This window comes from Pristis pectinata, chromosome 16, assembly GCF_009764475.1.
Source record: "Pristis pectinata isolate sPriPec2 chromosome 16, sPriPec2.1.pri, whole genome shotgun sequence".
NCBI lineage: Eukaryota > Metazoa > Chordata > Chondrichthyes > Rhinopristiformes > Pristidae > Pristis > Pristis pectinata.
In genome coordinates, this window is record NC_067420.1 from 5,287,434 (window position 1) to 5,315,158 (window position 27,725).

Sequence of the window (27,725 nt, forward strand, 5' to 3'; positions counted from 1 at the left end):
CACAAAAGAAGTGTGCTGACACTCCTATGTATAGGCCGCACCACACCAAGAGCTTTGCACTGTGTTCTTCTTTTGTATATAGTTTAATTATGAATATAGTTTATATTTGAAAATAAGGTGAGGAATATAGAAACCCTGCTGCTGAGGCTCCGTTTTGAATCCGGAAGTACATTCGCGTTTTGTGCGGCCGCCCGCGGCTCCCGTCCGTCCGTCCGTCCGAGGCCCGTCGGCGGAGCAGCGGGGTCCGGTGAGCGGGGCGTCGGGGTCCGGGGAGCCGGGGCCGGGGGGAGCCGGAGCTGAGGGAGCCCGGCCCACACCCGCCACCCAGGGGCGGTGGGAGCCACTGAGCGCGCACTCAAGCACCCAGGTGGGCAGCGAGGCTCCGCGGCCCGGGGTGGGGGGCAGCGGCCGGGAGCAGAGCGGGAGGGCGTGGGGTAAACCTCGGGTCGTGTCCACCACCCCCCCCCCACCCTCAGCTGAGGTCTCCCTCGACCCTCAGGCTCTCTCTGCTGTTCCCTTCAGTCCCCCCCACCCCCATCCCCATCCACCCCTCCTCCCCCAACCCCACCCCCATCCACCCCCCAACCCCACCCCCATCCACCCCCCACCCCATCCTCCCCATCCACCCCCAACCCACCTCCCATCCACCCCCAATCCCTCACTCCACCGTCCATCCTCCCCCCACCCCACCCCCCCTCCTCCCCCCACCCCACCCCCCCTCCTCCTCCCCCCCCACCCCCATCCTCCCCATCCACCCCCATCCTCCCCATCCACCCCCATCCTCCCCATCCACCCCCAACCCACCTCCCATCCACCCCCAACCCCTCACTCCACCGTCCATCCTCCCCCCACCCCACCCTCCCTCCTCCTCCCCCCACCCCCATCCTCCCCATCCACCCCCAACCCACCTCCCATCCACCCCCAACCCCTCACTCCACCGTCCATCCTCCCCCCACCCCACCCCACCCCCCCTCCTCACCCCACCCCACCCCACCCCCCCTCCCCCCCTCCTCCCACCCCACCCCCCCTCCCCCCTCCTCCCACCCCACCCCCCCTCCCCCCCTCCTCCCACCCCACCCCCCCCACCTCCCACCCCACCCCACCCCACCCCTTCCTCCCCATCCACCCCCAATCCCTCACTCCACCCCCCATCCTCACCCCACCCCCCCATCCGCCTCATCCTCCCCCACCCCCCCCCACCCCCATCCACCCCTCACCCCACCCTCCCCATCGTCCCCCCATCCTCCCCCCACCCCAATCCCCAGCTCCCTGCGGTCCTTCCACCCCCTACCCCTCAATTACCAGGCCTTTGCTGTTCCCCATCTCCAGCCCTTTGCCGTCCGTCCATCATCAGACCTCCATTCTCCCACACTGCCCCCTCCCCCACTGGTGCCCCCATCATCCCCCCCCCCCCCCCCATCCCATCCCATCCCATCCCTCGACCTCTCCTTCCCTCTCAGCCCCAAGGACTGAGCTGGGATCTCCCTCACCTGGTCCTCAACCCTCAGCTGAGATCTATTGTTGCCTCCTTAACCCCTGGGTTCTCCACTGGAATCTTCTCGCCCACTCTCGGTCTTACCAACCCTTCGTGCCTGCTAACCCATGTCACGGGTTCTCTGCTGGGATGTCTCCCGCTTTTCTATTCCGCCACTTTGTATACTGTCCCGGTATCATAATACACTGTGCATGATGTTTAGTAATAATCTACACCCGGCCAGTCTAGTTAGATCAGGCCCAAGAATTAATACAATGGGAACAGCTGATGGATGTTTTTGCTTTTATTCATTAGTTAAGTCAGTTGATGTTGATCAAAGTTTCCAAACGCTATCATTTTTTATATATAAAACTATCACCTGATTATCTTGTGTGTTTGATGCAATGTTAATTTTATTGATCCTGCTGATTGGCTGATTTTTTTTTTTAATTTTATTTACAGCGTGGTAACAGGCCCTTCTGGCCCAATGAGTCCGCGCCGCCCATTTTAAACCCAAATTAACCTACCCGTACGTCTTTGGAATGTGGGAGGAAACCAGAGCACCCGGAGGAAACCCACGCAGACACGGGAGAACGTACAAACTCCTTACAGACAGCGACGGGAATCGAACCCCGATCGCTGGCACTGTAATAGCGTCGCGCTAACCGCTACGCTGGTTTGAATGTGTGTGGTGATGTAGTTTGGAAGACCTTTCTCAGCACAGACACAGGCCTTTCCGCCCAACAGGTCTCTGTGGGTGTTTGTACTCCAGAGAAGCATTCTCCCACATTATCTCTGAACCAGAGGTTCCCAACCTTGGGGTGGTGGTGGGTAGGCATACCATGAGACTTAATTGATATTGAAGTAGTTTTGTTGGAAAGTTCACAAAAGTATTGAAAATGAATTCTGAAAATTGCTTGACTCGCAGCCCTATAAAGAGCCACCCGTAATGTCACCAGGCAATACTGGGGTGGAGGAGTTGGGCAGGCGCATGACTTGCAGAGTAAAATCAAGTGGAACTTTGAACAGGCTGGGAACCACTGATCTAACGTTACAAGCAAATCCTTTTTATTATAGATGACAGTGCTCACTGGGTTCTGTTCTATTTTAAAGTGTGCTGCTATGATCATCATCTGACGTCAAAATGTAATTGTTCACAGAGTCTAAAATGAGCCTGTTTGGATCAAGTGCAGGGTTTGGAACAGGGACCATGTTTGGAGGGACAGCTACAGACAACCACAATCCTATGAAGGTAAGTACATCAGAAGGCGCTAAAGCCAAAAATGCTGCGAATACACATCGAGTCATCAGTTCTGTTGAGAGGACGTCGACCTGCAAAGGCGACTGTTTCTCTTTCCACAACTGCTGCCTGGTTTGTATTCCCAGCATATTTCTCCAAAGTATTTCCAGGGTGCCTTTTGTGCCCCTGTCACCTTCATCTCTTTGAAAGCAAATAGCAAAAAAAACTTGGATTAACACCTTTTTGCTCAGCTGCTCTATCCTGGACCACATTGCTTTACTTCTCCTAAGTTTTCCTCCTGCCCTCGCCCTGAATTTTCATCTTTTTCTAGATTCTCTCTTATCTAGCAACTTGCCCTCCCTGAGCTCATCTTTACATGCCACCAGCTTCCTAGTCTGTAAATCCTATTCACATCAAACTGCTGACTTGTCCAGCTTACTTCCCTAGCTAGTTGATGTGACTGTTTCTTTTGGTGCACTGTTCCTAACTTCAAATTGTCCCCTTTTTATTCCAAATTATTCCATCTCCTGTATCCAAACCCTCAAATATGTTGATCCCCTCATATCTGCGCCCAGCTTTCCTGCAGCCCCATATTTGAATCCATCCATTCAGATTTCTAACCCTCACAATACTGAAGTGACCCCAGTCAAAGTAAAATAATGGTGTCTTTCTCTCTGGCCGTAATAAACTATCCCTTGTTCTCTGTCTCGACTTGGCTGCAGCCACGATTGACTGCACCACTCCATTCCAATGGATCTCTTCCTCCATCCAGCTGGGACTGCACTCACTTAGTTTCATTCTTATTAGCCTAAGCCCCTGCAATGGTCCCTCCTCTCGCTCCTGCATGTATTTCAAAAGCCTCCCGAGGATTTATCCTCAGCATCTACATATCTCATCTGCCTATTGGTGACATGGTTCAAAAAAACATCAGGTTCCATGTGATGACGTTGGGTATGTTTTGGCTTTGCCTCGGCTCAGCTGTTGCTTAAACTTTATAAGGCAGTATGATGCTGGAGGACCTCAGCAGGCCTCCTATGATGCTGGTTCCTTCAGCATCACAGTGTTTTTCATCTAGATTCCAGCATCTGCAGTCCTTTGTTTCTCTCACTTAAACTTCATAGTCGCCTTTGTTTCCTCTGGATATGACCGTTGCATTGTACTCCCGACTACCCTCCCATCTTCTACCCCATAAACTTTCCCTCTTTCCAAATTCTGCAATCCATGCCCCTCCGTCATGTACTTGTTGGTTTGCATTGGCTCCCGCTCTACTGGTCTGAAGTTCTTGTCCCTGTGCTCAGGTATCTCTCTGGAATCTCTCCTTCCCATTAATGCCCTCTGGTCCAATCCTGCGCATCCCTCCGAGATCTCTGCTGTCCTCCAGCCTGGACGTATTGTGCATTTACAGTTTCCTTTCCCACTATCGGCAGTTGTGCATTGTTGGCATTTGCATTGCTGGAAGTAATTGATGAGGTGATAAATGGGCACGTGTTTTATCCCCTCCAGTTACACAGTGCCAGTAAATCCTGATGAAGGGTCTCGGCCCAAAACCTCGACTGTTTATTTCCCTCCACAAATGCTGCCTGACCTGCTGAGTTCCTCCAGCACTTTTTGTGTATTGCTCTAGATTCCAGCACTTGCATTTGTGTCAGTAAATGGACAGCTGGATGTGGAGTTTGGGAAATGCAAAGAGGATGTTTTGGTTTTGATGGCTGATTATAGACCAGTAAAGTGGAAGCTAGAAAGAAGGAAGGTGAGGATGAAGATGTCCCATTGTGGCAAGGAAAGTGCAAAGTTGGGAAGGGACTCTGGACTCTGACTAATGTGGTGCGATGTCTTTGTAAAGGCTGAGGATGAGCAAGCACAATGAGAAGAACCCAACACAGACATCAGGGAGAAGGCGCAATGAATAATTTGAGAAGTTAACTCCTTTTGGAATAACCCATCTGATTTGGTGGCGATGATTTGAAAGCATTGTATGTGACTGTGCATGGACTTCTTCGTTTCTAATTATTATTAAGATGAGCATAAAACTTGAAAGGTAAATCAAGAGTGATTATTGATGCCAAGTTTGGATTTCAAAAGCTTGTTTTTGGAGGAAAGAGCCTGAGTGGTGTGAGGGATGGTTGATGGAGCATTTAATTTCAATGCCTTTTAGTTGAAGTTACGAAAGAAGGAGCAAGCAGGTTCTGAGGAAGGAATTATTGCAAAGAAAAAAAAAGTTTTAGACCAGGCACTAATTCTGTCTGAACTGGAGCAGGCTATGTTTGGTGACGGCATCTGAATTGTTATGCCCAAATTTAACCATTTTGTTTCCCCAGGATATTGAAGTGACGTCCCCTCCTGACGACAGCATCAGCTGCCTGGAGTTCAGCCCCCCGACGTTACCAGGAAACTTCCTGATCGCTGGATCCTGGGCCAACGACGTGAGTGACAAATTCTGCTGGTGATGCCCTTAATCTTGCACGTTTTACAAGTGTTCTCTTTATTCACTGTCTTTTTCACTGAGATTCCACCTTATTATACCCTGGCTGCATTCTACATTCTGATGGTTTTCCATCATAACCACAGTTTTTGGGAAAAGCAGGTGCTGGTTATTGTTCAGCACTTGCTAGTTTCAGCTCTTCCAGACGTTTGTTTCTTTACACTGTCCCATCACTATCCCCTTTTCCCTTGTGTCATTTGATCACTCCTGCAACCATAGCACCTTTTCCCTGGCTGTGTGCCTGTCTGAAACTGCTGTATGTCTGACTTCCAGTTCTGACACAGGGTTATTTCTTGCTGCAGATACTGCCTCACCTGACTACTTGAAGCATCTTCTGTTTGTCTTATTTCAGATTTCCAGCATTGGCTCAAAATGTAAATCTAATTCTACATGCACTAGAAGGAGATTATTAACAAAAATATTGAGAATATGGGACAGGATCACTGGCATCTGATTTAAAAAATATGGTTTTGGGGACAGCAATTGTTTACTGGTTGACACTCATTTAACCAGAGTGAGGGAATGCACTCGTGCACGGTATGCAAGACAAGTTTTTCACTGTACCTCGATACAAGTGACAGTAATAAACCAATACCAATGATATTAGGATTAGACATTCAAGGGTGACATTGGGAGGCACTTTTTCACTTGGAATGGTTGCACATATCAAGCCCAAGACGGGTACAATTGTACTGAGAGATATGGAGCTGAAGTGGAGTTTGGCCACGGTTTAATTTATTGAATGGAAAGACTTCGAGGCTAAGTGACTTTGTTGTATTTCTTCTTCATAGATAGACTAACAATTCAGTTGTATATTTCCAGTCATCAGTTTATCTTTCGATGTTACGTTTCTTAAAAGACTGTGACAAGTGATGTCTAATAATCAGTTGTTCTGTACTTCATGCCAATTTCCAGCCTTAAATTGGCCCCAATCAGTTTATTTTCTTTTGCAAGCTAGAACTAAACAAACTGTGGTGCCAGATTGATTAATCACCCCACTCATCAATGTTAGGCAAGGGCAGGCATAACTGCATAGTAGTTCCAGCCAATTACAGATGGAACGATCCAAGGTGGAATTACCCTATAATTACTGGGGCAGGTGCCATCTACGCCTCTTATGTGGAGAGCCATCATCCTGCTGTGTGTGGGCACCACCAGGAGGATAGATAGAGTCATAGAGCACTACAGCACAGAAACAGCCCCTTTGGCCCATCTAGTCCATGCTGACTTGATCTTCTGCCTAGTCCCATCTGCCTGCACCCGGACTATATTCCTCCAAACCCCTCCCATCCATGTACCTATCTAAATTTCTCTTAAATGTTACAGTTGAATCTGGTTCTACCACTTCCACTGGCAGCTCGTTTCACCCTCTGAGTGAAGAAGTTCCCTCTCAGATTCCCCTATATGTTTCACCTTTCACCCTAAACCTATGACCTCTAGTTCCAGTCTTAGCCAACCTTAGGGGAAAAAGCCTGCATGCATTCACCCTATCTATACCCTTCATAGTTCTGTATACCTCTATAAGATCTCCCCTCATTCTCCTGTGCTCCAGGGAATATCTCACCATATATATACAATTCCCTTCACTCTCATGGATGATTAAATGTAATGTGACTTGGAAATTAATCTGCATGATTCCATCTACCAACCATTGGGAACACTAATATCTGCTGACCAAATAAGATATGTTATTGCCCAATTTCAGTTATATCAGGAATTGCCTTCTGTGGATTCCTATATGTTTTCTTTTGAAACCAGTAGCATTTGATTGCTCGCTATATTTGAGGGTAAATTGGTAAACTAGGGTGTTTGGCAAAGAATCCAGTATAGGCTGAAAACAGTCCATTTGGCACTGACTCCTCATGTCTGGTTGAACTGACAGAAGGTGTAGATCTGTCTGTTTTGTGACCCTGGTTTTTGGAACCACTGTTCTAGTTTTAATATATGCTTTCGAGTTTATTTGTTCTTCATTAGCTGTTCACGCCATACAGAAATGCCCTTCCATGACAGTTTTTCAGTGATTTGTCTTGTCTGTTCTGTCCTGGCTTAAGCTGATGGAGCATCATAATTGTTGCCATTCGTGCAGCATTATTGAACTCTGTTTTTATTTTTGAAGGTGCGTTGCTGGGAGATTCAGGATAATGGGCAAACTGTTCCAAAGGCCCAGCAGATGCACACGGGTCCAGTGTTGGACGTCTGTTGGAGTGATGTAAGTCAAGTTATTAACTTATTTTTTCATTGCAAATTTCTCTCGTTCTGTATTGTTGAACAGAAGTTCCGATTAGGAAAACTGTTAGGAAATTTACTTTTTCTTCTCCCTCCTTGCTAGGACAGTCAATGCAGAGCTAATTGAAAGGTTTGGAGAGAGTGATGAAAGTAGGTCTAGATGGGGAAGAAAGTTCTTTCCAATTATTGAACCAGGATGGATGACAGACTAAGTTTGAGTAGGCTAATTAGCACCCTAGTTTTAACTTGCGATTGTTCTGTTGGTTCTTGACACATTCATATCACACATTCTATATCAGTCCCTGTTTGTAGATGCACAATTTCCTGTTAGCTGTGTTGTGGCCTTGGCTACTTACGCTGTCACCGTTTTTAAAGCTGCTATTTTTTAACGAACTGCGTCTCTGCACGACAAGATCTCCCTGCTGCACTCCGAGTAAGTGAGAGTGGAAACCATCTCTTTGCACACAGGAGTGGTGTCAGAGGCCTGGAAGATGTAAATCTTATACCCCTGCTTAAAAGCTCTTTCCTCTAACAGGAAAGTCTTAGTGATGAAATCTGGGACAAAATTAATAGGGTTAATCAATGACAGAAAACATGGGTTTGGTAAGAAAAATATCACTTGACAAAAGTAACAATTGAACTTTTTGGTAAAACAATGTTGAGGCTGGATGGAGGTGGTGGTGCATCCTCCAGAAGTTCTGATAAGGAACCACAAAATAGGCATTGCGTTATATTTAAATCTACGTGATTGCCATGGCTGAGCATGAAAATTATATTAGGCGATGAAGCAGAAGAATTTGGCAAACAATTGTGGGATTAGTGGGAAGTATAAATGATACATGTTGGGGATTGCTTTGGGGCCACTTGTTGGTGTAAGTTAATGACCAGTACTTGGATGCACCAGCCATAATTTCAAAGATAATCTGAAACTTGAAAATGTACAAGGCACAAATCGGGAGAGTATGATGGAATATTCTTTGACATTCTGGATGACTTAAGGTTACAAATTGAGAAGCACAACACCAAACCAGTCGAGATGAACCTCTACTTTAAACATCCACTCTCTTCACCAGCTGCTTCATGCATTATAAACAGGGAGCACTGCAGCAATTCCAAGACCCACAATCTCCACCACCTTCAAGGGTACCGGGTGCAAGGGAAGATCATCAATTTCCTTTCAAAGTTCTGCACCATCTTGCCTTGGATTCGTACTGCTGTTCTCCTAGGGTCACTGGGTGCACCTTCACTGAACAAAGAAGGCATCCGCCTCCATTTCAAATACAGACCTTCCCACTAATCCCAATAATTTTTAAAAATTTGAAAAGTTGAACACCAAGTAAGGATCGGAACAGGAAAGCTGTTTACCGTTAGCAATAAAGTTTTTTTTAATGAGATTTGTGAAATAAAATTAATGTACATTGTAGGAGCTCTGTGAATATTGCTGACAAGGGTAGTGTTTATTATCCCTGGTTTCTCTTCAGATGGTGGTGGATCTTTGTGCCGCTATCAGCGTTGATGGTGGAGAGTTGCTTCCAGAAACCTTTATCAAAAAGAAGCGAGGTGATGCTGTTGTCAAGCACCTGTTGCCCTTGTGTGTAAAATGTACACTCACAGTGGGAACAGTCTTATGTGAACTGTGTTGCAATGCATTGTATTATGGTTGTTAAGAACTATTCACATCCCTAACGTGTCTGTTTTTAACCCTAATATGTCGAACCTTCTTAAGGATGGCAGCAAAGTGGTCACAGCATCGTGTGATAAAACTGCAAAGATGTGGGACCTCAACAGCAACCAGGCGATACAGATTGCGCAAGTAAGTGAGAAGTAAGGTATTCGGCACCAGTACAAATGAATGTGCTCAGGACCAGATCCATAGGAAGCAGAATGAACCCCTTGAGTTTGGATCATGTGTATCTCTTGACAAAATTTGTAAAGCCAAAAGCACCTGATGAAGGGCCTCAACCCGAAATGACCATTTCCCTCCATAGGTGCTGTCTGACCCACTGAGTTCCTCCACTCCTTTGTGTGGTGCTCCACATCTCCAGTATCTGCAGTCTCTTGTGTCTCCATTATTGAAATTCTGGTCAGTTACAAGTTAGGCTGTCATCTGTGTGGCTGCAGCACGCTATCATACCTGGGTCATAGGACAGTGTGGGGAAGGAGCTCTGACCTTGGTGGAACAGAATAAGGGACTAATCCCACAAAGGAAAAATGCGAAGGAAAATCCACATCATTTTCTTGTATCCCTCTGGGAAACGGGATTCATGTGAAGGAACGACACTGCCAGGAGATATATCCAGAGTGTCCAGTGCTGTTGCATAATTTACAAAACTGTGCCAAAAATGCAATTGCATCTCTAGGCAAAAATCAATTTAACCTCAATCTTCTTGGTAATGTTTGCACATTCACTGTGTTTGAGAAGTAACTAATGATATTGGTGTTCCAGTGAATTCAACAGAATGGTACTTGGGCTTGTAGGGTTTAAGTGAACTGCATTGTTGGCTTTTTTCCCCTTGAGTTTGGAGGGGTAAGGTTTGATCTAATCAAAATGTTTAAAATGTTAAAACAGGATATTTTCGTTTAAAATGTTAAAACAGAAATCCAGCACAAAGGGATACTGTCTTGGAAAATAGGATGTAACAGTTTAGAAGTGAAAACACTAGTCACACAAGCAGCAGTAAAAAAAATCTACACCTGTAACCCTTCCCCCAAAATAATGCTGGGAGAATTGAAATGTTGATCAATAACTTTGTCCTGTCGTTAGATCAAGGAATCAGGAGAAAAGGCAGAAATGTGAAATTGTGATATAGATCAAGTATTAACTATATTACAATTTCACATTTGAGTAGGGGGAGAAAACTCAGTGAGCTGGATGGTCTCCAGCTTCCATGTACGGAAACTAGAGGAGTCTCAGCAGCTGGAAATGAGTAAGATTCTGTAACACAAGATCATTATTATAGAGGTGGAGTTCTGGGAGTTCATATCACTGTCTGTAGATGTGTAAAAATGGCATGGAATTAGGCTGCAACTTCCCCCTGTTTACAAATGGAGGTGCATGAATTGAAAGTGGTTGCATGACATGGGCAAGATCCTTCTGCGCGAGACCGAATGAATAGTGCAGTGCAAGTAATAATATGTGTTTGAACCACAGCATGAAGCTCCTATTAAAACTGTCCACTGGATCAAAGCGCCTAACTACAGTTGTGTAATGACAGGAAGCTGGGACAAGACGTTAAAGGTATGAACTGACTTGAGCTTGCTGACATTCAGTTCCTGCAGCACGGTATCACTGGAAAGATCAGCATTTATTGGCCAACTTTAATTACACTGGAGAAGCTGGTGGCCTTGAACTGCTGCAGTCCATGAAATGTGGACACTTCCACTGTATTGTTGGGGAAAGTTCTGGGATTTCAGCAGAGTGACAATGAAAGAACTATGATGATGTTTTCAAGTCGGATTGTAATTTGTAGAGAAACTTGGAGGTAATGCTATTCTTAAGTAGCTGCCATCCTTGCCCTCATACAGCAGTCTGTGCCAGTCATAGTAAGCTTGCTTCTCTTTCTGCTGTTGTAGACATGGATTATGATGGGTGGGAGTGAGCCCCCTTGCAGGACCTTCATCCTTGTCTGGGTTTAGATCAGCCAATTCATCATCTGGGATTAAATCTGAATAACCGTCCATTTAAAAGGTTTTAAATGAAACAAGCCAAGTTTGAAGGTCACAATGTCAGTAATTTTTTTTTACATGTTCTTTTGCTGGTGGACAACGTATTTTGGGGCAGAAATACTAAATTATTCCCCTTGTATTTCAGTTCTGGGACACGCGTTCTCCAAACCCCATGCTGACGTTGCAGTTGCCTGAGAGGTGTTACTGTGCTGATGTGGTAGGTGGATAAATTTTAAAAAATATATTTCTTTAATATTTATTCACGGGATTGGGTGTTGCTAACACACCAGCATTTATTTCCCATCCCCAAAGAAGCTGTTAGTGGAATGTTGTCTTGAGCCATTGCATGTGGTCTGTAAATGGTAATTGGTTTATTATTGTCACATGTACCAAGGTACAGTGAAAAACCTCGTTTTGTCTGCCAACCAGTTCATGATGTGTTGACCGTTGTCCACAATTCTCTGCAGTTTCTTGCAGTCTTGGGCAGAGCAGTTGCCGTACCAAGCCGTGATGCATCTGCAGAGGATGCTTTCTATAGTGCATCTATAAAAATTGGTGACGGTCAATGGGGACCTGCCGAATTTCTCTTAGCCTTCTGAGGAAGTAGAGGCGCTGTTGAGCTTTCTTGGCCATGGTGTCCACATGGTTGGACCAGGACAGGCTATTGGTTACGTTCACTCCTAGGAACTTGAAACTCTCAACCATCTCCACCTTGGCACCATTGATACTCCGCCCTGCTTCCTGAAGTCAATGACCAGCTCTTTTGTTTTGCTGACATTGAGGGAAAGGTTGTTGTCATGACACCATGTCACTAGGCTCTCTTTCTTCTTCCCTTACTCTAACTCATCATAATTTGAGACCCAGCCTTCCTCGGTGGTGTCATCTGCAAACTTGTAGCTAGTTGTCTGTTAGTAATCCTTTTGGAAAGAGCAAACTTTAATCCTCCTCGCTCACCTTGTCCCTTTGAATTATTGTAATTTGTTTCGGACAGGATAGCTATAGACCGAGCTAGGGCACGCTAATTAAGAACCTTTATCTCAAATGTCTGGGTTCTTTCCTTGGTGAATAGTGGCCAAGGTGAAGATCATAGGTTCAAGGTGCTGGGGAGTAGATATAGAGGAGATGTCAGGGGTAAGTTTTTTACTCAGAGAGTGGTGAGTGCGTGGAATGGGCTGCCGGAAACGGTGGTGGAGGGGGATACGATAGGGTCTTTCAAGAGACTGTTAGATAGGTACATGGAGCTGAGTAAAATAGAGGGCTATGGGTAAGCCTAGTAATCTCTGGGGTAGGGACATGTTCGGCACAGCTTTGTGGGCCGAAGGGCCTGAATTGTGCTGTAGTTTTTCTATGTTTCTATAGTGGCATCTGAAGATGAATGGGCTAAGAGCACTGCCCTGAGGAACTCCTGCTGGGATAAGTAACCTCCAGCAACCCCAACCATCTTTCTTATACAAGGTGTGATGGTGGGGAAGGAAGGAAATTTGACTTTGATGCTGCCACCCAGTGTGCTACTGCGTAACCTTTGTTCCAGGTGCTCTTTCGGAGCTATTGTTACAGCTTTTAAGCTCTTCCAGTAGTACAGCATAGCCATCATGTGTGACAGTTACATTGGTGTTTTCTCAAGATGTAATTGACAAATAGGGAGAGTACTCAGCTGGACATGCGTGATCCCTGACTTGTTCTTTCTCTGTGTTTTGACCAACAGTTGTATCCCATGGCTGTAGTTGCCACAGCAGAAAGAGGTCTAATAGTCTACCAGCTTGAGAACCAGCCATCCGAATTCAAGAGGATAGACTCTCCCCTCAAGCACCAGGTACGGCAGCAGCAGAAAAAGAACAGTGCCCACAGAAGGAATCGTGGCCTTGAAGTTATTAATTTAGACCTGCCTAGGTGCCCACTTACCTTGTGCACTTGCTATATGGAGTTGTTAAGTGTCACCTTCTCTTTACAAGTAGGGTCTGTTTTTTTTGTTGTTCCATTTTTTTTAACAATTTTCAGTATTTATCCATTATATTGCATGTGAGTCAGAAGATTCAAGCCATGTTTGAGATTTGGCAACACTGAAGTGTTACAGCACTCCAAGGTACTTCATTTCAGATGACATGTTAAACAGAGGCCCTGACTGTCCTCCCAGTAGGATGGAGACAATTCCATGATGCTGTAGAAGAAGGTGCACCAGTGTTGGCCGCCGTCTGGCCAAGTATCTGGTTATTTTTACACTGCTCCTTTTAGAAACTTGCTGCACAAAGAATCGGCTGGCTACATTTCCAGTATCACATTCGTTGCTACATTTCAAAAAAAGTACTTCATTGGATATGCAAATACCTGAGGCCATGAACTGTGCTACTTAAATGCAAGTTTTCCCTCCCCTGCCTGACCTTCCTATCTCTTTTTCTTGACCCTAAATCTGGAGTTGTATCTATAAAATCAGTCTTTATAAGAAAAACTTTAAATTGGTGCAAATTCAATTGAAGTTTTTGCTAGATGCTGTATGTAAGTGTACACGTGTACTCAGATTACAAGTTCTTTCCACTTACTGATTAGTTGAGTGTAAATTAAACTGCCCGGCAGTATTCTATGAGTCAAATATTTTGATAATTTGGACTGTCTTAGACAACCAACAGAGAGTTCGAGTTTGGTTGCGGTTGGGTCTGAGCCCACTCTTTCCTTGAGTCAGCTTGAGAAAGGATATTCATGGAGGAAGTTATGTACAGGTTCTCTTTCCCTGCAGTACACTGAGCTGTAATCGTAACTACATCAACACACCAATCTTTTTCAGCATCGTTGTGTTGCCATCTTCAAGGACAAACAGAACAAGCCTACAGGATTTGCACTTGGAAGCATTGAAGGACGAGTAGCCATTCATTATATAAATCCTCCCAACCCGTAAGTGACCCTACTCTTTCACTGTTTCCTTGGTGTGCTGGTTGAACGACCTGTTTAATAACTCTTGTTCCTTCATACAAATTAGTGCAAAAGACAACTTCACCTTCAAGTGCCATCGGTCTAACGGAACAACCAACACATCTGGGCCTCAAGATATTTATGCTGTGAGTGATGTACTTTTCGTTCATTTTTTTTCTTGTAAATCTGTTCATTGAGGACATCAGCTGAGAAGAAAACTAGTCTGACATGAGCTCGGCACTTGACAGTCTGACCATGGTTATCGGTGCTCCCACTCATTGTACACCCAATTACTCAAATCAATGTATTTACAACCAGATCAGGGGACAGAGACTGACTTAAAGGTAAAAAAAATTGGTAATTTAATTAAACAGCAGGGGCCTTTAAGATGGAGAAACAGGAAGTCCCCAGGTTACGAACGAGTTCCGTTTTTGAGACCATTCGTGACCCAATTTTGTCTGTAACTCGGAACGGTGTCTGCGCAGGCGCACTTGGCCCGGGGATCGCGCCTGCGCATGGCCCCAGCCGCACGTGCGCACTTGGCCTGGGGTTGGGCCAAAGAAGGTGTACCGCTGCCATGGTAGGATCGGGGGCTGGGCCCGCTTACGAACTGAAGGTCGTTAAGACCACAAAGGTTGGTTCGTATGTACGCGTGTTCGTAAGTCGGGGACTTCCTGTATTCCAGTTATATTTTTAGATACACTTCCAAGAAGGAGAAGAGTATTGGTTTATTATTGTCACTTGTACCAAGGTACAATGAAAAACTTGTCTTACAAACCGATCTTACAGGTCAGTTCAATACACAGTGCAGTTACATCAAGTTAGTACAGAGTGCATTGATGTAGTACAGGTAAGAAAAATATAACAGTACAGAGTAAAGTGTCACAGCTACAGAGAAAGTGCAGTGCAATAAGGTGCAAGGTCACAACAAGGTAGATTGTGAGGTCAGAGTCCATCTCATTGTATAAGGGAACTGTTCAATAGTCTTATCACAGTGGGGTAGAAGCTGTCCTTAAGTTTGGTGGTTCGTGCCCTCAGGCACCTGTATCTTCTACCCGATGGAAGAGGAGAGAAGAGAGAATGTCCCGGGTGGGTGGGGTCTTTGATTATGCTGGCTGCTTCACCAAGACAACGAGAGGCAAAGACAGAGTCCAAGGAGGGGAGACTGGTGTCCGTGATGCACTGGGCTGTGTCCACAACTCTCTGCAGCTTCTTGCGGTCTTGGGCAGAGCAGTTGCCATACCAAGCCGTGATACATCCAGATAGGATGCTTTCTATGGTGCATCGGTAAAAGTTGGTGAGAGTCAAAGGGGACAAACCAAATTTCTTTAGCCTCCTGAGGAAGTAGAGGCGCTGGTGAGTTTTCTTGGCCATGGCATCCACGTGGTTTGTCCAGGACAGGTTGTTGGTGATGTTCATTCCCAGGAACTTGAAGCTGTCAACCCTCTCAACCTCAGCACCAGTGATGTAGACAGGTGTATGTACACTGCCCCCTTTCCTGAAGTCAATGACCAGCTCTTTAGTTTTGTTGACATTGAGGGAAAGGTTGTTGTCATGACACCATCCCACTAAGCTCTCTATCTCCTTCCTGTACTCCGATTCATCACTGTTTGAGATACGGCCTACAACGGTAGTATCATCTGCAAACTTGCAGATGGAGTTAGAGCAGAATCTGGCCACACAGTCATGAGTGTATAGGGAGTAGAGTAGAGGGCTGAGGACGCAGCCTTGAGGTGCACCACTGTTGAGAATAATCGTGCCAGAGGAATTGCTGCCTATCCTCACTGATTGAGTAGGGAGATTAAAGGGAGATTGAAGGTCCATGAATGACCAAAAAAAGAGTAAAATCGAGAAGAAAAAGAGCGTATTTTAACATGTGAGAACTAAGCTGATTACAGAAAGTACAGAGGAGAAGTAAAGAAGGAACTAAAAGAAGCACGAAGAACCTGAGAAACTATCAGCAGCAAACATAGAAGGGAACCTAAAAGTATTATATAGGTACGTGATCAGGCAAAGGGTTGAAAGAGGAGTGGTGAAACCAATCAGAAAATCTGCTCATGGAGGCACAGGGCATGGCTGAGATACTAAATGAATACATCAGTCCTTAGCAAGGAGTCTCAGCAGAGGAAGATGTAGTTGAGATTCCAAATGAGCTAAAATTTGATAGAAAGGTAATACCAGAAAGGTTAGCTGCAGTTAATTGTTAAACCTGCTGGTCTGGATGCAATGCATCCTGGATTGGTAAGGAAATTGCAGAAGCTTACTTATTACAACGCGGAGGCCATCAGACCCATGCTGGCTTCCAGTAGTGCAATCCCATTCCCACTCCTCCTCATTTCCCTGTAATCCTGCAACTTGCACTCTCTCACATGCCTATCAATTCTGTTTTTACCCTTTCTGCCACTTAATGTACATTGAGGTCATTTACAGTAGCAAATTAATCTACCATAATCCTGGCCATAATCTTTCAAACATTTATACGTGCCTGAGGACTAGAAAACTGCAAATTTTATATCTTTGTTCATAAAAGGGTGCCTTTGTTCATAAAAGGGTGTAGGGATAAACCTAGTAACTACAGACTGCTCAGTTTAACTGAAGGTGGAGAAGGTTCTGGAAATGATAATCAGGGACAGACTTAGCGTTGACCAAGTGTAGATTGATGAGTGTGTTGATTTGTTAAAGGCAAATTGTGTTTAAACTTGAGTTGTTTGAAGTAACTGGAGGGTTAATGAGGGAAATGTGGTTGATGTAGTATATATGGACTTCCAAAAGACATTTCACAAAGTGCCATGTAATAGGCTTGTCATCAGGATTGAAACCCATGGAATATAAAAGACTGTTAGGGTATGCATAGAAAATTAGTAATATTAAGGTTGTTTCTCAGACCAGAGCAAAGTACATAGTGGAATTTCCTAGGCATCAGTACTAGGTCACTGCTCTTGTCAATGTATAGTAATGACCTGGAGCTGGGTACGATTTTGAAACATGCAGATGACACAAAACTTGGAGGTACAATGTCCTGTGATTAGGATTACTTTAAACTTCAAGGAGAATAAGGCAGGTTGGTGGAATAAGTGGATAGGTGCAAGATGGAATTTTAAAACTGGGAAATGCAAAGTGTTGCATCTTAGTAGGAGGGATAAGAAGAGGCAACGTAAACTGAATGGCAAAACTCTAAAGGTAGTAGAAGAACAGAGATCTTGGGAGTATGTGTGTGCAGTTCATTGGAAGTGGCAGGACAGATTCAGAAATTGGCTTTTAAAAAAACGCACAGAGGATCCTAGACTTCATGAATGGAGTTAAAGAGTCTAAAGAAGGAAGTCATGATGAACCTTCGTGTAATACTCGACCAGTTACAACTGTAGCATTGCGTCCAGACCTGGGTGTTACAATTGTGGAAAGATATGAAGGTTTTAGAGGGAGTGCAGAAGAGATCCAGGGATAGGGGCCTTTATTTATGTGGCTAGCTTGGAGAATCTGGAGCTGCTCTGCTTGAAACAGAGGATGTTGTGAGGGGATCCGATAGAGATATTTAAAATCATGTGGGACATCAAGTAGATGTTGATGTTCCTGTGGATGGAAGGATCAAGAACAAATGGATGGAGGCGATTTGGTAAAAGAATCAAAAGTGACAAGAGGGAAAACTTTACCCACAGCGAGTGGTTGGGTTCTGGAATGCACTGCTGTGGAAGTAGCACAGGCAGGTTCAATTATAGCCATTTTAAGGGGAGCTGGATAACAATTGGAGGAAAGAATGTGCTAGGAGGGTGGGACTTGCCGGGTTTCTATGAGAATTGGCAGGAACTTTGAAGAAACAATGCCTTAAATAACTTAAGGTTTAAAACATGAGTCCACTTTGAAGGAGGTGAAGTTCTGTGCAGGGAGCTCGTAACTGATGTTTCTACAGGAACTGGCTCTGTTACCCAGAGCAGTAGGTCCAATGTAGTATTCTCAAACCACTTTATAAAATTGAATTGCTGGCATTTACTAATTTGCAAAGGAAATATCTTGTACAAATAATGCAGGTAAATGTAAGTTCATTTATTAACAAATCTCCCATCATTTAGTAACCAAAGGGATAAAGCACCACAATATAAGGAACTCTATAATATGATGCTTTTTGTTTTACCTGTTTATCTGACTTCAATAATGGATGAACAGAATTTTCCTGAAACTAAACACGGGGAAGATTGAATCCATGGTCTTTGGTCCCACTATAAACTCAGCTGCCTGGCCACCTTGACAGTCCCAGGAAATTGTCTGAGTCAGGAAGCTGATGACCTTGGTGTTGTGCTTGACACACCGAGCTGTGTTTTCATCCATCTGTTCACTGCTGTGTTATAACAGCCTGTTTCCACTTCCATGACATCATTGAGGTCATCAGCTAAAGAAACACTCATCCATGCCTTTAGCAGCTCAAGGTTAGACTACATCAAAGCTCCCGTGACCAGCCTCCCTTCTACTCTGTGCAACATGAGATTCCGCTGCCTGTACCTTGACTCGCGCCATTTCGTTTCCCTGTTGTTCTTGCGCTTCTTGATCTGCAGTGATTCCCTCTCCAGCATCATCCCAATCCCGATCTCCTTTATCCTTGCTTTCAGTTCCTCCATGGTCTAATCCCCATCATCACTGTACCTCTGCAGCCTCTTCCAGCCTTGCATGCCTTCTGAATCTCTTCGCTCCTTCAGTTCTGATTTCTTGCACTCTGCCGACTTTAAATATTTTCCCACTGGCTGCTGAGTTTTTTATTTGGCCAAAGCTTTGCCATTCTCCTACCTCTCTCTTCCTAAGGTGCTCCTTAAAACCTGTAACTGTTGTCATTCTGTAATTTCAGAGGCAAATGTTTATTTCTTTTGAACATTTGATCACATTAAGTGCACAGCACAGCTTAAATGCAAATTGTTGTTACTGGTTTATCTTCAAACGTATTAAGGGGTTAAACTTTACAGGCATTTTAGAATCATATGGCATTGTTCATCTATTTTCACTTGCTATTCAGGAATTAACCATATCTGGATTCCTAATTAACAACCTATCACCTACTGGCCCCAGACTCACTCTTCCCCTCTCCTCTTTATGCCGGTCATCTCCCCTTTCCACTCTCAGTCCTGATGTTTCCCCCACAGATGCTGCTCGACTCGCTGAGTTCCTCCGGCAGTTTGTATTTTTGTTCCTAAATATTAATCACTGGGCAGATTGTTGTGCTGGGTTCTCTGGGACCCATCAGGTCTTTGAATTTAGAAACCATTTAGATTCCATAATAAAATCCCAGGTTGTTATCAATGTGCTCGTAATTTGATGCTGAGTATTCTAAGTTGCTATATAACTCTCCCATTTCTCTCGCAGGTGAATGGAATTGCATTCCACCCAATACACGGCACTCTCGCCACTGTAGGATCCGATGGCAGGTTCAGTTTCTGGGACAAAGATGCTCGCACAAAGCTGAAAACGTCAGAGCAGCTTGACCAGCAGATTGCTGCCTGCTGCTTCAACAATAATGGGAACATCTTCGCGTATTCGTCAAGTTACGACTGGTCAAAAGTAAGTATTAAGGCCCTTTCCTTGGTGAGGATACCTGGGCAGGAGGTAACAGGTGAGGAAGATGGACCCTTTCACCAAGTAACTTGTGAGCCTGTAATACTCCTGGGACAGCTCTGGAAAGAGCAGGTTCCAGTGGGGTGAGGGGGAATCGGAACCTCTGGAATCTCTGATCATACTCCAATGCAAGTTGCATGTGAAAATTGCCTGACTGATTGGGGAACAGTCTGGACCAAGATTACCCTATGTGCATAATACAAGATATTGCGCAGCAACCAGGCATGGGACTTCTTGTTGACTAGTTACTTTTGTCAGAGCATATTCTATATCTGCACTGCCTGAGATTCATTAATGGCACAAATAGCAGATCAAATCCAGAGAACTGTTGCTTGTCAAGTAAACTGACCAATCCATTAGAGAAGCATCATCTGGTTTTCATTCAGTACAGCAGTGATCAACGTCCAAGGCATTCCTGGACTAAGCCCTGATTCATCATGTTTTGGAGTAATGGAAACACATTTCTCACTGAACGTACCAAGCTCTAAAAGGCCAGAGACATGTCTGTCGTGTGTGCATCTCAAATGTCCAGGTAATGCTGGGGAGTTTTTAATCGTGTCGTGAGAAACCTCTGCATTCAGAATTTGAGAAATGCCATTTTAGCCCAAAGCTTTTGACTCCATGACTTCTTGTAGTTGATCTTTCTCTTCCAACTTCTCAACTAAATTTAATTCAGTATTTTCACCCTTTTGTTTAATTGTAGGATCTAGTACCTATACAATTTATTGATCTGATTATAAAGGTTTTGGGGGGGGGGAGAAACAGCGAGCAAATAATAGACCAAAGCTTAAGCTTTGAAGCAACTACAGTTTGTGGAGTCATATGCTTGATGGGCCATAGCAATTCCATCAGTCCCATTCCTCTGCTCTATCCCCTAGCCCTGCAAATAATTCTCAAGTGTCTATTCAATTCCCTTTTGAAGGCACAGATTGATTCTGTTTCCATTGCCGTTATGGGTTGTGATTCTAGATCTGAACTCTTCCATGTGTACACCTTGAATCTTCTCCCCAAAATTTTAAATCCATGTCCCTGGGGCCTGAAGAGTTCACTAATGCGAACTTTTCCCATATTAACCATTTCAAGTTACTTTATTGTCATTCACCCATATGCTATAAAAACACTTAGAGGAACGAAATGTCGTTTCCCCCAGACTCTCACAACAGAGGACGTACATAGAACAGAGGACATACAATAAACGCAGACAAAAAATTGTGCAAGTACAATAGTGCAAAAAACAGGTATATACAGAATACAAATTTAGTGCAGGGTTAGTGCTAAACCAAGTTAGACGAAGAAAATACAGAACTCAGTGTGTTGCACTAAATGTATAAACATGTTCAGCAGCAGCCAAAGTTCTTATACGCCGTTGTGCAAACCAGGGCTTTTGACGCGGCATTTGTCTGAAACTGTCTCCAGGGTATTCAGGAGCCTGACAGCCTGGGGGAGAAAGCTGTTGTACAGTCTAGTAGTTCTGGCCCAGATGCTCCAGTACCGCTTGCCAGATGGCAGTGGGACAAATAGGTCGTGGGAGGGATGAGAAGGGTCATCTATGATTCTGCAGACCTTGTGTGTGCATCGTGTATTATAGATATCCAGGGTGGAGGGAAGAGGTACTCCAATGATCTTTCCAGCTGTACTCACAATTCTCTGCAAAGACTTACGGTCAGAGGTGTTACAGTTACCATACCAGGCAGAGATGCAGCTGGTCAGGACACTCTCGATGGTACCCCTATAGAATGTGGTGAGGGTGGGGGAGGGCAGGGTTGCTCTTTTCAGCTGCTGTAAAAAGTGGAGATAATGCTGTGCCTCCTTGGCGAGGGAGGAGGTGTTAGTTGACCCGGACAGGTCGTCTGCTATATGTATTCCCAAGAACTTATAGCAGCTGACTCTCTGTATAATAATGCCATTGATGCACAGGGGTGAGTGGTTAGCCTGGGCCTTTCTAAAATCCACAATCATCTCCCTTGTTTTGTCCACGTTGAAGGAGAGATTGTTGACTGAGCACCAGTCCACCAGCCTCGCCACCTCCTCTCTGTAAGCTGTTTCATCGTTCCTGCTGATGAGGCCCACCACTGTTGTATCATCAGCAAACTTAATTATATGGTTGGAGCTTGGGTTGGCAGAACAGTCATGGGTCAGCAGTGTGAGCAGCAGTGGACTGAGCACACAATCCTGGAGGGCTCCAGTGCTTAGCCTGGTGATATTTGAGATGGTATTTCCAATGCGAACTGACTGTAGCCTTTCAGAGAGGAAGTCCAGAATCCAGTTGCAGTTGTGATTTTGTGCACGTGGATCAAATCTTCCTTCCACCTCCTTTGCTGCAAGGAGGACAATCTCAACTTCTCCAATCTAACCCGATAGCTGAAATCCCTCCATCTCTGGAACAATTCCAGTAAATCTTCAGTGCATCCTCTCTCAGACATAGGTACCCTTCCAGAATTGACTCCACGACTTCTTGTAGTCAATCTTTCTCTTCCAACTTCTAGACTAAATTTAGTATTTTCACCCTTTTCTTTAATTGTAGGATCTAATAAATAAAAAATTTATTTATCTGATTATAAAGGCTTTGGGGGGAGAAACAGCAAGCATATAATAGAATTGGATGCAATAATTACTGTGCCCTAACATCCTAATACATCTTAATGTCACTGCTTTTGTATTCTGTGCCACAGCCCACAGGGGTCGCCATTGTCTACCATCTTCCAATCTGGGAAAACAAGGCTTTACCCCCCTGCTCTCTGCTGCCTGCCTTCACGGTCTGCTTCCACTGACCCTTTCATTCTCAATGTTGCTAATCAGCTACTTGCAATGGAGTTCTTTCTAAGTCCTCTGAAAACCAGCAACATGACACTTCATTCCCTTCATTGACCTTCTCTGTCTCAACAAAAAAAGTTTGTTCAGGTTGGCTAAACCCGGTTTTCCTTTCACAGGTCCACACTGGCTCTCCTTTATCAACTTGTACATTAAATGTAATGTAGCCACAAACATAGAGCATGAATTGTTACCTGGCCTCTGTGGTGCAGCTTTCAGTATTTTGACATGGTACGTAATGACATTGTTTAATGGTTAGGTGGACCAGTATTTAATATGATCGTCAATAAGGCCTTTCATAGTCTCTGGTTGTCCCATAGTACTTTACAGATAATGAGGTACTTCTGAAGCATAATCACCATTGAAATGTATAAAAGGCAGCAGTGGGCTTGTTGGTGATGGCTCCCACAAACAATATTTGACAATAACCAGATAATCTGCTTTAATGATGCTAGTTGAGAGGAAAATGTTCGCCAGGACACAAGCATTAACTACCTTGCTCCAATAAAAAGCACCTTAGGATCTTGTTCGTCCACTCGAGAAGACAAACAGAGCTTTCCGTTCAACAGCTCTTGCAAAATGCAGCACTTCTGACAATCCAGCACCACCCCTGTACCACACTGGAATTTCAGTGCTCAAGTGTCAGCTGCAAGACTTGAACCCACAAACATTGACTCACAAGTGAGAATATCACATTGAGTTATGACTGACACTTGCTAGAAAGGCAGATGCCTGTATCTTACTTTCAATGAGAGAAGAGAACTGGTTCATAGTATGAGATTAGTTAAAATGGGCATGTACTGGCCCAACAGATTGGTGACCGTGGACTGTTTGCCTTCATTCTCAGAGACTTTGCTGTTACTATTTTAAATGACTAATCACTTACACAGTGACTCTTTTTTTTCAGGGTCATGAATATTTTAACCCACAGAAGAAAAATTATATCTTCCTGCGTAATGCTGCGGAGGAGCTGAAACCCAGGAATAAGAAGGGGTGAGTACCATGGATGCCTCTGCGGGCGCCAACTGTCCCAGAGTCTTCTCAACCTGCGGACTGTTGCCTTTGTTATCAGTAACGGAGGGGTCTGCTGAGGTTGTAATCATCCAGGTAACTGAGGATGGGTTTCCAAAATTGTTTGCCGTCATATTTAACTTGCATGCAACAGGTGCATAAAATGTTCAAACTTTTGCATGGTAGAAAATGCTGATAGTTTCCCTTTCCAAATCACTCTCAGCTGTAGCTTGTCACCAGATGAGATGCAGGGATCGGCATCTGGCCCACAGAAGCCCAACAAACAAGATATGCTATTGCACCTTCACAGATACCCTGATTCCCCTACATTAGATCTCAAGCCACAGCCCATTTACACCTGAGTTACATGTTGCCTTGTCCTCTTGGAATTCTGTGAGTGAGCAAAGGAATGTTACTTGACTCCTTTACCTTACTGGAAATTAAAACTCAATTGGAATACCAAGGTCTGTTGAAATTGCAACCGTGCATTACATGCAAATTGATGGTAACATCGATTTAATTTAATCCTCAACATCAAGGCAGTATTTGTAGTGGAGGTTATTGGCCACTGTCATAGAATTCTCAACCTCCTGTCTGTTCTTTTTGTTGCAATATTTTAGCATTTCTGTAGCTGATAAGTAATGTTTTTGGTGAATGGTGAGTCCCCAGTATGTTTCTGGTGGGGTGTCTTTAGTTTTTGGATGCCTGGAGAAGGCAAATCCATTCTTTGATTGGAGATAGTCGTTGGTGAAGTGGCTGCTTTGCTTTAGATGGTGCTGCACTGCCCGAGTAATGTTGGAGCTATACTGTGGAGAGTTGAAAACTATCTGTTTTACTGATTTCATATAATATTACATTCATATTTTCTTGCAACATAGGAGGCCATTTGGCTCATCGAGTCTATAGCATCCCTCAGAGCATTTCCATAAATCTCACTATTTCCCAGTAACTTATTCTCTCTTACTCAATTGCCCCTTAATTCTACCACCCACATACTCTAGAGGCAATATAAAGCAGTCAATTAACCTGCCAGCACGTCTCTGGGATGTGGTAGGAATCAGGAGCACCCGGGCAAACTCCCATGCAGCTACACCCAGCACCCAAGGTCCGGATCAAACTCGGACTGCTGGAGCTGTGTAGCAAAATGTTTCTTGAGGGATAGACCTCACCCAGGAGAACTTCCCAGCTCCTCTTCAAAGTAGTGCCAAGGGCACCTGATTGAATAAAATGTTTAACCTATGTCACAGCCAAAGGCCTGCACCTCTGCAAATACACCACTCTTTGAGTACTACACAGGAGAATTAGCCTGGCTGTAAAACATCTTAGAACATATAGAACTCCTGCTGTTAAATAATTCTGAGGAGGGCTCTCAAACAATTACAACAAAAGTTAGGGATGAGATTGATCAGTTTTGACTGCACTGTTAATAATAGAAAAGGCAATATTTTTTGCTGCTTTTAGCGTGCCAAAAGCCCAATCAATGCACGAGTCTCACCATAAGTTTCGAGCCAGCTCCTTGCTTGAGCAAGGACCGATATAATTTTCCTCCAAACTCTCCTGCTGCTGTGGCCATGTGGCTGCAGTTATTTTCATCGCCACGCACTTTCCCCATATTGTTTTCATGCCGTCACTGACGTTTTTGGGGTGCACCAGCTGCAGCCAGGGCTGCGTCTTGCTGGACTGCATTGTCCTTAACTCTGCCTAGGAGTGGATAGGTCAGCTTTGGTCACATACAGCATCTGAAGTCCTTTCAAGTCAAGCCCCTACTGGGTTCCATAATCGGCTGATGATTGGAACACTGTGGGCCAAGATGGACCAGAGGACTCTGGGGAAAATTAATCCCACAGACATTCTGTACCAGATCTTTCAGAGGAATGAAACTAACATACAATTTTAAAAGAAATGCATGGGTAACTGCAACTGATTGGCAGCTCTAATTCTGAGGCCATTGCTTCATAATGTTTTTTCTGGAGTCCACTTCAAACCACCAAGCACCCTTCCTATAATGGAGCACTTTGGGTCTAGACAGCAGCATTGAGGGCGATGGGAGATATTGCTATGTGTGCCCAAGTTACCCATGTGGAAATGATTCTCAATCAAAGATGTGTCCTTAAGGATCTTATGAAACCAAACATTCCAAAGAATTATTAATGTTCTATTTAAATTTAAAAGTACTTCAGCTGCAGTGTCAGTCACCTCATCAGAGGAGGCTGGCTCTTCAATGTTGCTAAGCTCAGCCTTGCAATGGAGGTAAAGGTGCAAATAAAGCTTGTCCAATGACTACACAAGGCCCTCCCCACGCCCCCTTCTTTCACTGCTCAGACAAGACTTGTGCACACACTAGACCCTATGTCCCTTCAGTTAAGTTTGGGTGGGCTGATCTCAGCTGTGAAGGCACAGCAGAGTGGGAGTGGGTTCAAAATCAGGTTTATTATCACTGACATGTGTGTCGTGAAATGTGTTGTTTTGCGGCAACAGTACAGTGCAAAGTCATTAAAAATTACTGAATAAATAGTGCAAAAAAAGGGAATAATGAGATACTGTTCATGGGTTCATGGACTGTTCAGAAATCCGATGGTGGAGGGGAAGAAGCTGTTCCTAAATCATTGGGTGTGGGTCTTCAGGCTCCTGTACCTCCTCCCCGCTAGTAGTAACGAGAAGAGGGCATGTCCCAGATGATGAGGGTCCTTAGTGAAGGATGCCGCCTTCTTGAGGCACCGCCTCTTGAAGATGTCCTCGATGGTGGGGAAGGTTGTGCCTGTGATGGAGCTGGCTGAGTCTACAACCCCCTGCAGCTTCTTGCGTTCCTGTGCACTGGAGCCTCCATACCAGGCTGTGATGCAGCAGTCAGAATGTTCCTCATGGTACATCTGTAGAAATTTGGAAGGGAGATGGGCAATGGAGAAGTTGAGGAGGGCACACTTCAGAGTTTGGGGTTAGGTAAGGGTACTTGTCTCTGCTGTTGTCTTATGGCATCCTTGGTGCAGTGCATATGTGAACGTGGCATTGGCTGGAACTTTGATTGTCCAGGCTAACACTGAGCAGTGGGTGCTTGGGTATAGTGTTGGAGGGTGCAGGTTGGACCCTATCTCTGCCAGAGCTAGACTCTTCAGAAGGGCTGGGGAGAATTGTACGTCTTGAGAAGCTCCCATTTAAGCTACTGGATCTTCCCACCCCCAAAAAAATGCTTAAGGTCTTAAAGCCTAAAGCACACAGCAGGTCAAGTCAGATGCCATTGTAACAGTTTGTTTTTCTCTTCAAAAGACGTGCAGTTGGTGATACCCGTTCTTGAGTTGAAGAATGCACAGTAAGTACGCTGTACCACTCCTTTTGGTGCAGCACCAGACCCTGCTCTCGTCTCCCACCCAGCCCTGAGACCTTTGTCAGTTGTGGGACTTCTCCTGCAGGGGCTCATGAGCTGCCTATCTTTCCTGGTGTTGGAAATCTCTCCAGGTGTCACATTTACTTCCTGCAGCCAAATCCACCAAGCACTTGTCACGGGATTAGAATTCAAAACCACTTCTCCACCTGCACCCATTGGGTTTATTATTTGAAAATTGTTTAACCCTTTTTCTGGGGGATTCCACATGGATTGCACTTCTTGTCTCCTTGGTGGACCTACTGCCACTCGGTGTGTTTTTCCCATCCCAGTTGCTGTTTATGATTTCAAAAAAGTGTTGTAGTGTTTTTAATCTTGATTAATATAAAACCAGAACATGTTGGAAACACTCGTCAGGCCACGGAGCAGCTATGGAAAGAAAAATAGTTAATGTTTCAAGTAGAAGATCATCAGATCTGGGAAAGAAGAGAAATTAGTTTAAGTCATAAGGGGGAGATGGACACACTGGGACAACAAGGGACAGTGCGCATTGGCCTTCTGCCCAATCTCACTCGTTTCCCTCCGCCAACATTAATCCTATATGAGCCTAATCAGAGTTCCTGCCAAACTTGTGCTGAAGTTCCTTTGACAAAGTGTAAGGAATGCAGGAGAGCTTGGTGTCCAGGTAATAATGTTTCTTTGCCCGGAAAAGTTTGTCCCTAAAGAATGAGGAGAACACACTGCCGGCAGCTTTGTATAACACTTGTTTTCTTTCCCCCTCTGTTCAGGATTTGAGTGCCAGCTGCTGGTGATTTCCCAAACAGCTTTGGAGGCAAAGGATCGGAGGAGGGTATTTTAACACGCGGATCCATAGCTACAGCTGTTGTATGATTTCCGTTGCTTTTGCTGGATTCCACAGCATGTCTTGTATTAGATTTTCTTGTTTCGTATATTTTCCCTTAATAAAGTTTTCATTTTGATTGTTTTGCATTTAAAA

General features: G+C 44.7%; 1 protein-coding gene across 3 annotated transcripts; it reads left to right on the forward strand.

The window, feature by feature from the left end:
- On the forward strand, positions 1-27,725 carry rae1 (ribonucleic acid export 1). 3 transcript variants are annotated; one of them, XM_052031366.1, is made up of 13 exons: positions 1-117; positions 2,635-2,726; positions 5,033-5,137; positions 7,313-7,405; positions 9,149-9,235; positions 10,574-10,660; positions 11,234-11,305; positions 12,794-12,901; positions 13,868-13,974; positions 14,060-14,138; positions 19,339-19,533; positions 23,306-23,391; positions 27,517-27,725. In XM_052031366.1, exons 2-13 carry the CDS (start codon positions 2,643-2,645, stop codon positions 27,521-27,523), a joined length of 1,110 nt encoding a protein of 369 aa, XP_051887326.1. In that variant the 5' UTR covers positions 1-117; positions 2,635-2,642; the 3' UTR covers positions 27,524-27,725. The 3 variants fall into 3 exon arrangements, with proteins under 3 accessions (XP_051887326.1, XP_051887323.1, XP_051887325.1); XM_052031363.1 differs by lacking the exon at positions 1-117 and adding an exon at positions 125-247; XM_052031365.1 differs by lacking the exon at positions 1-117 and adding an exon at positions 221-367.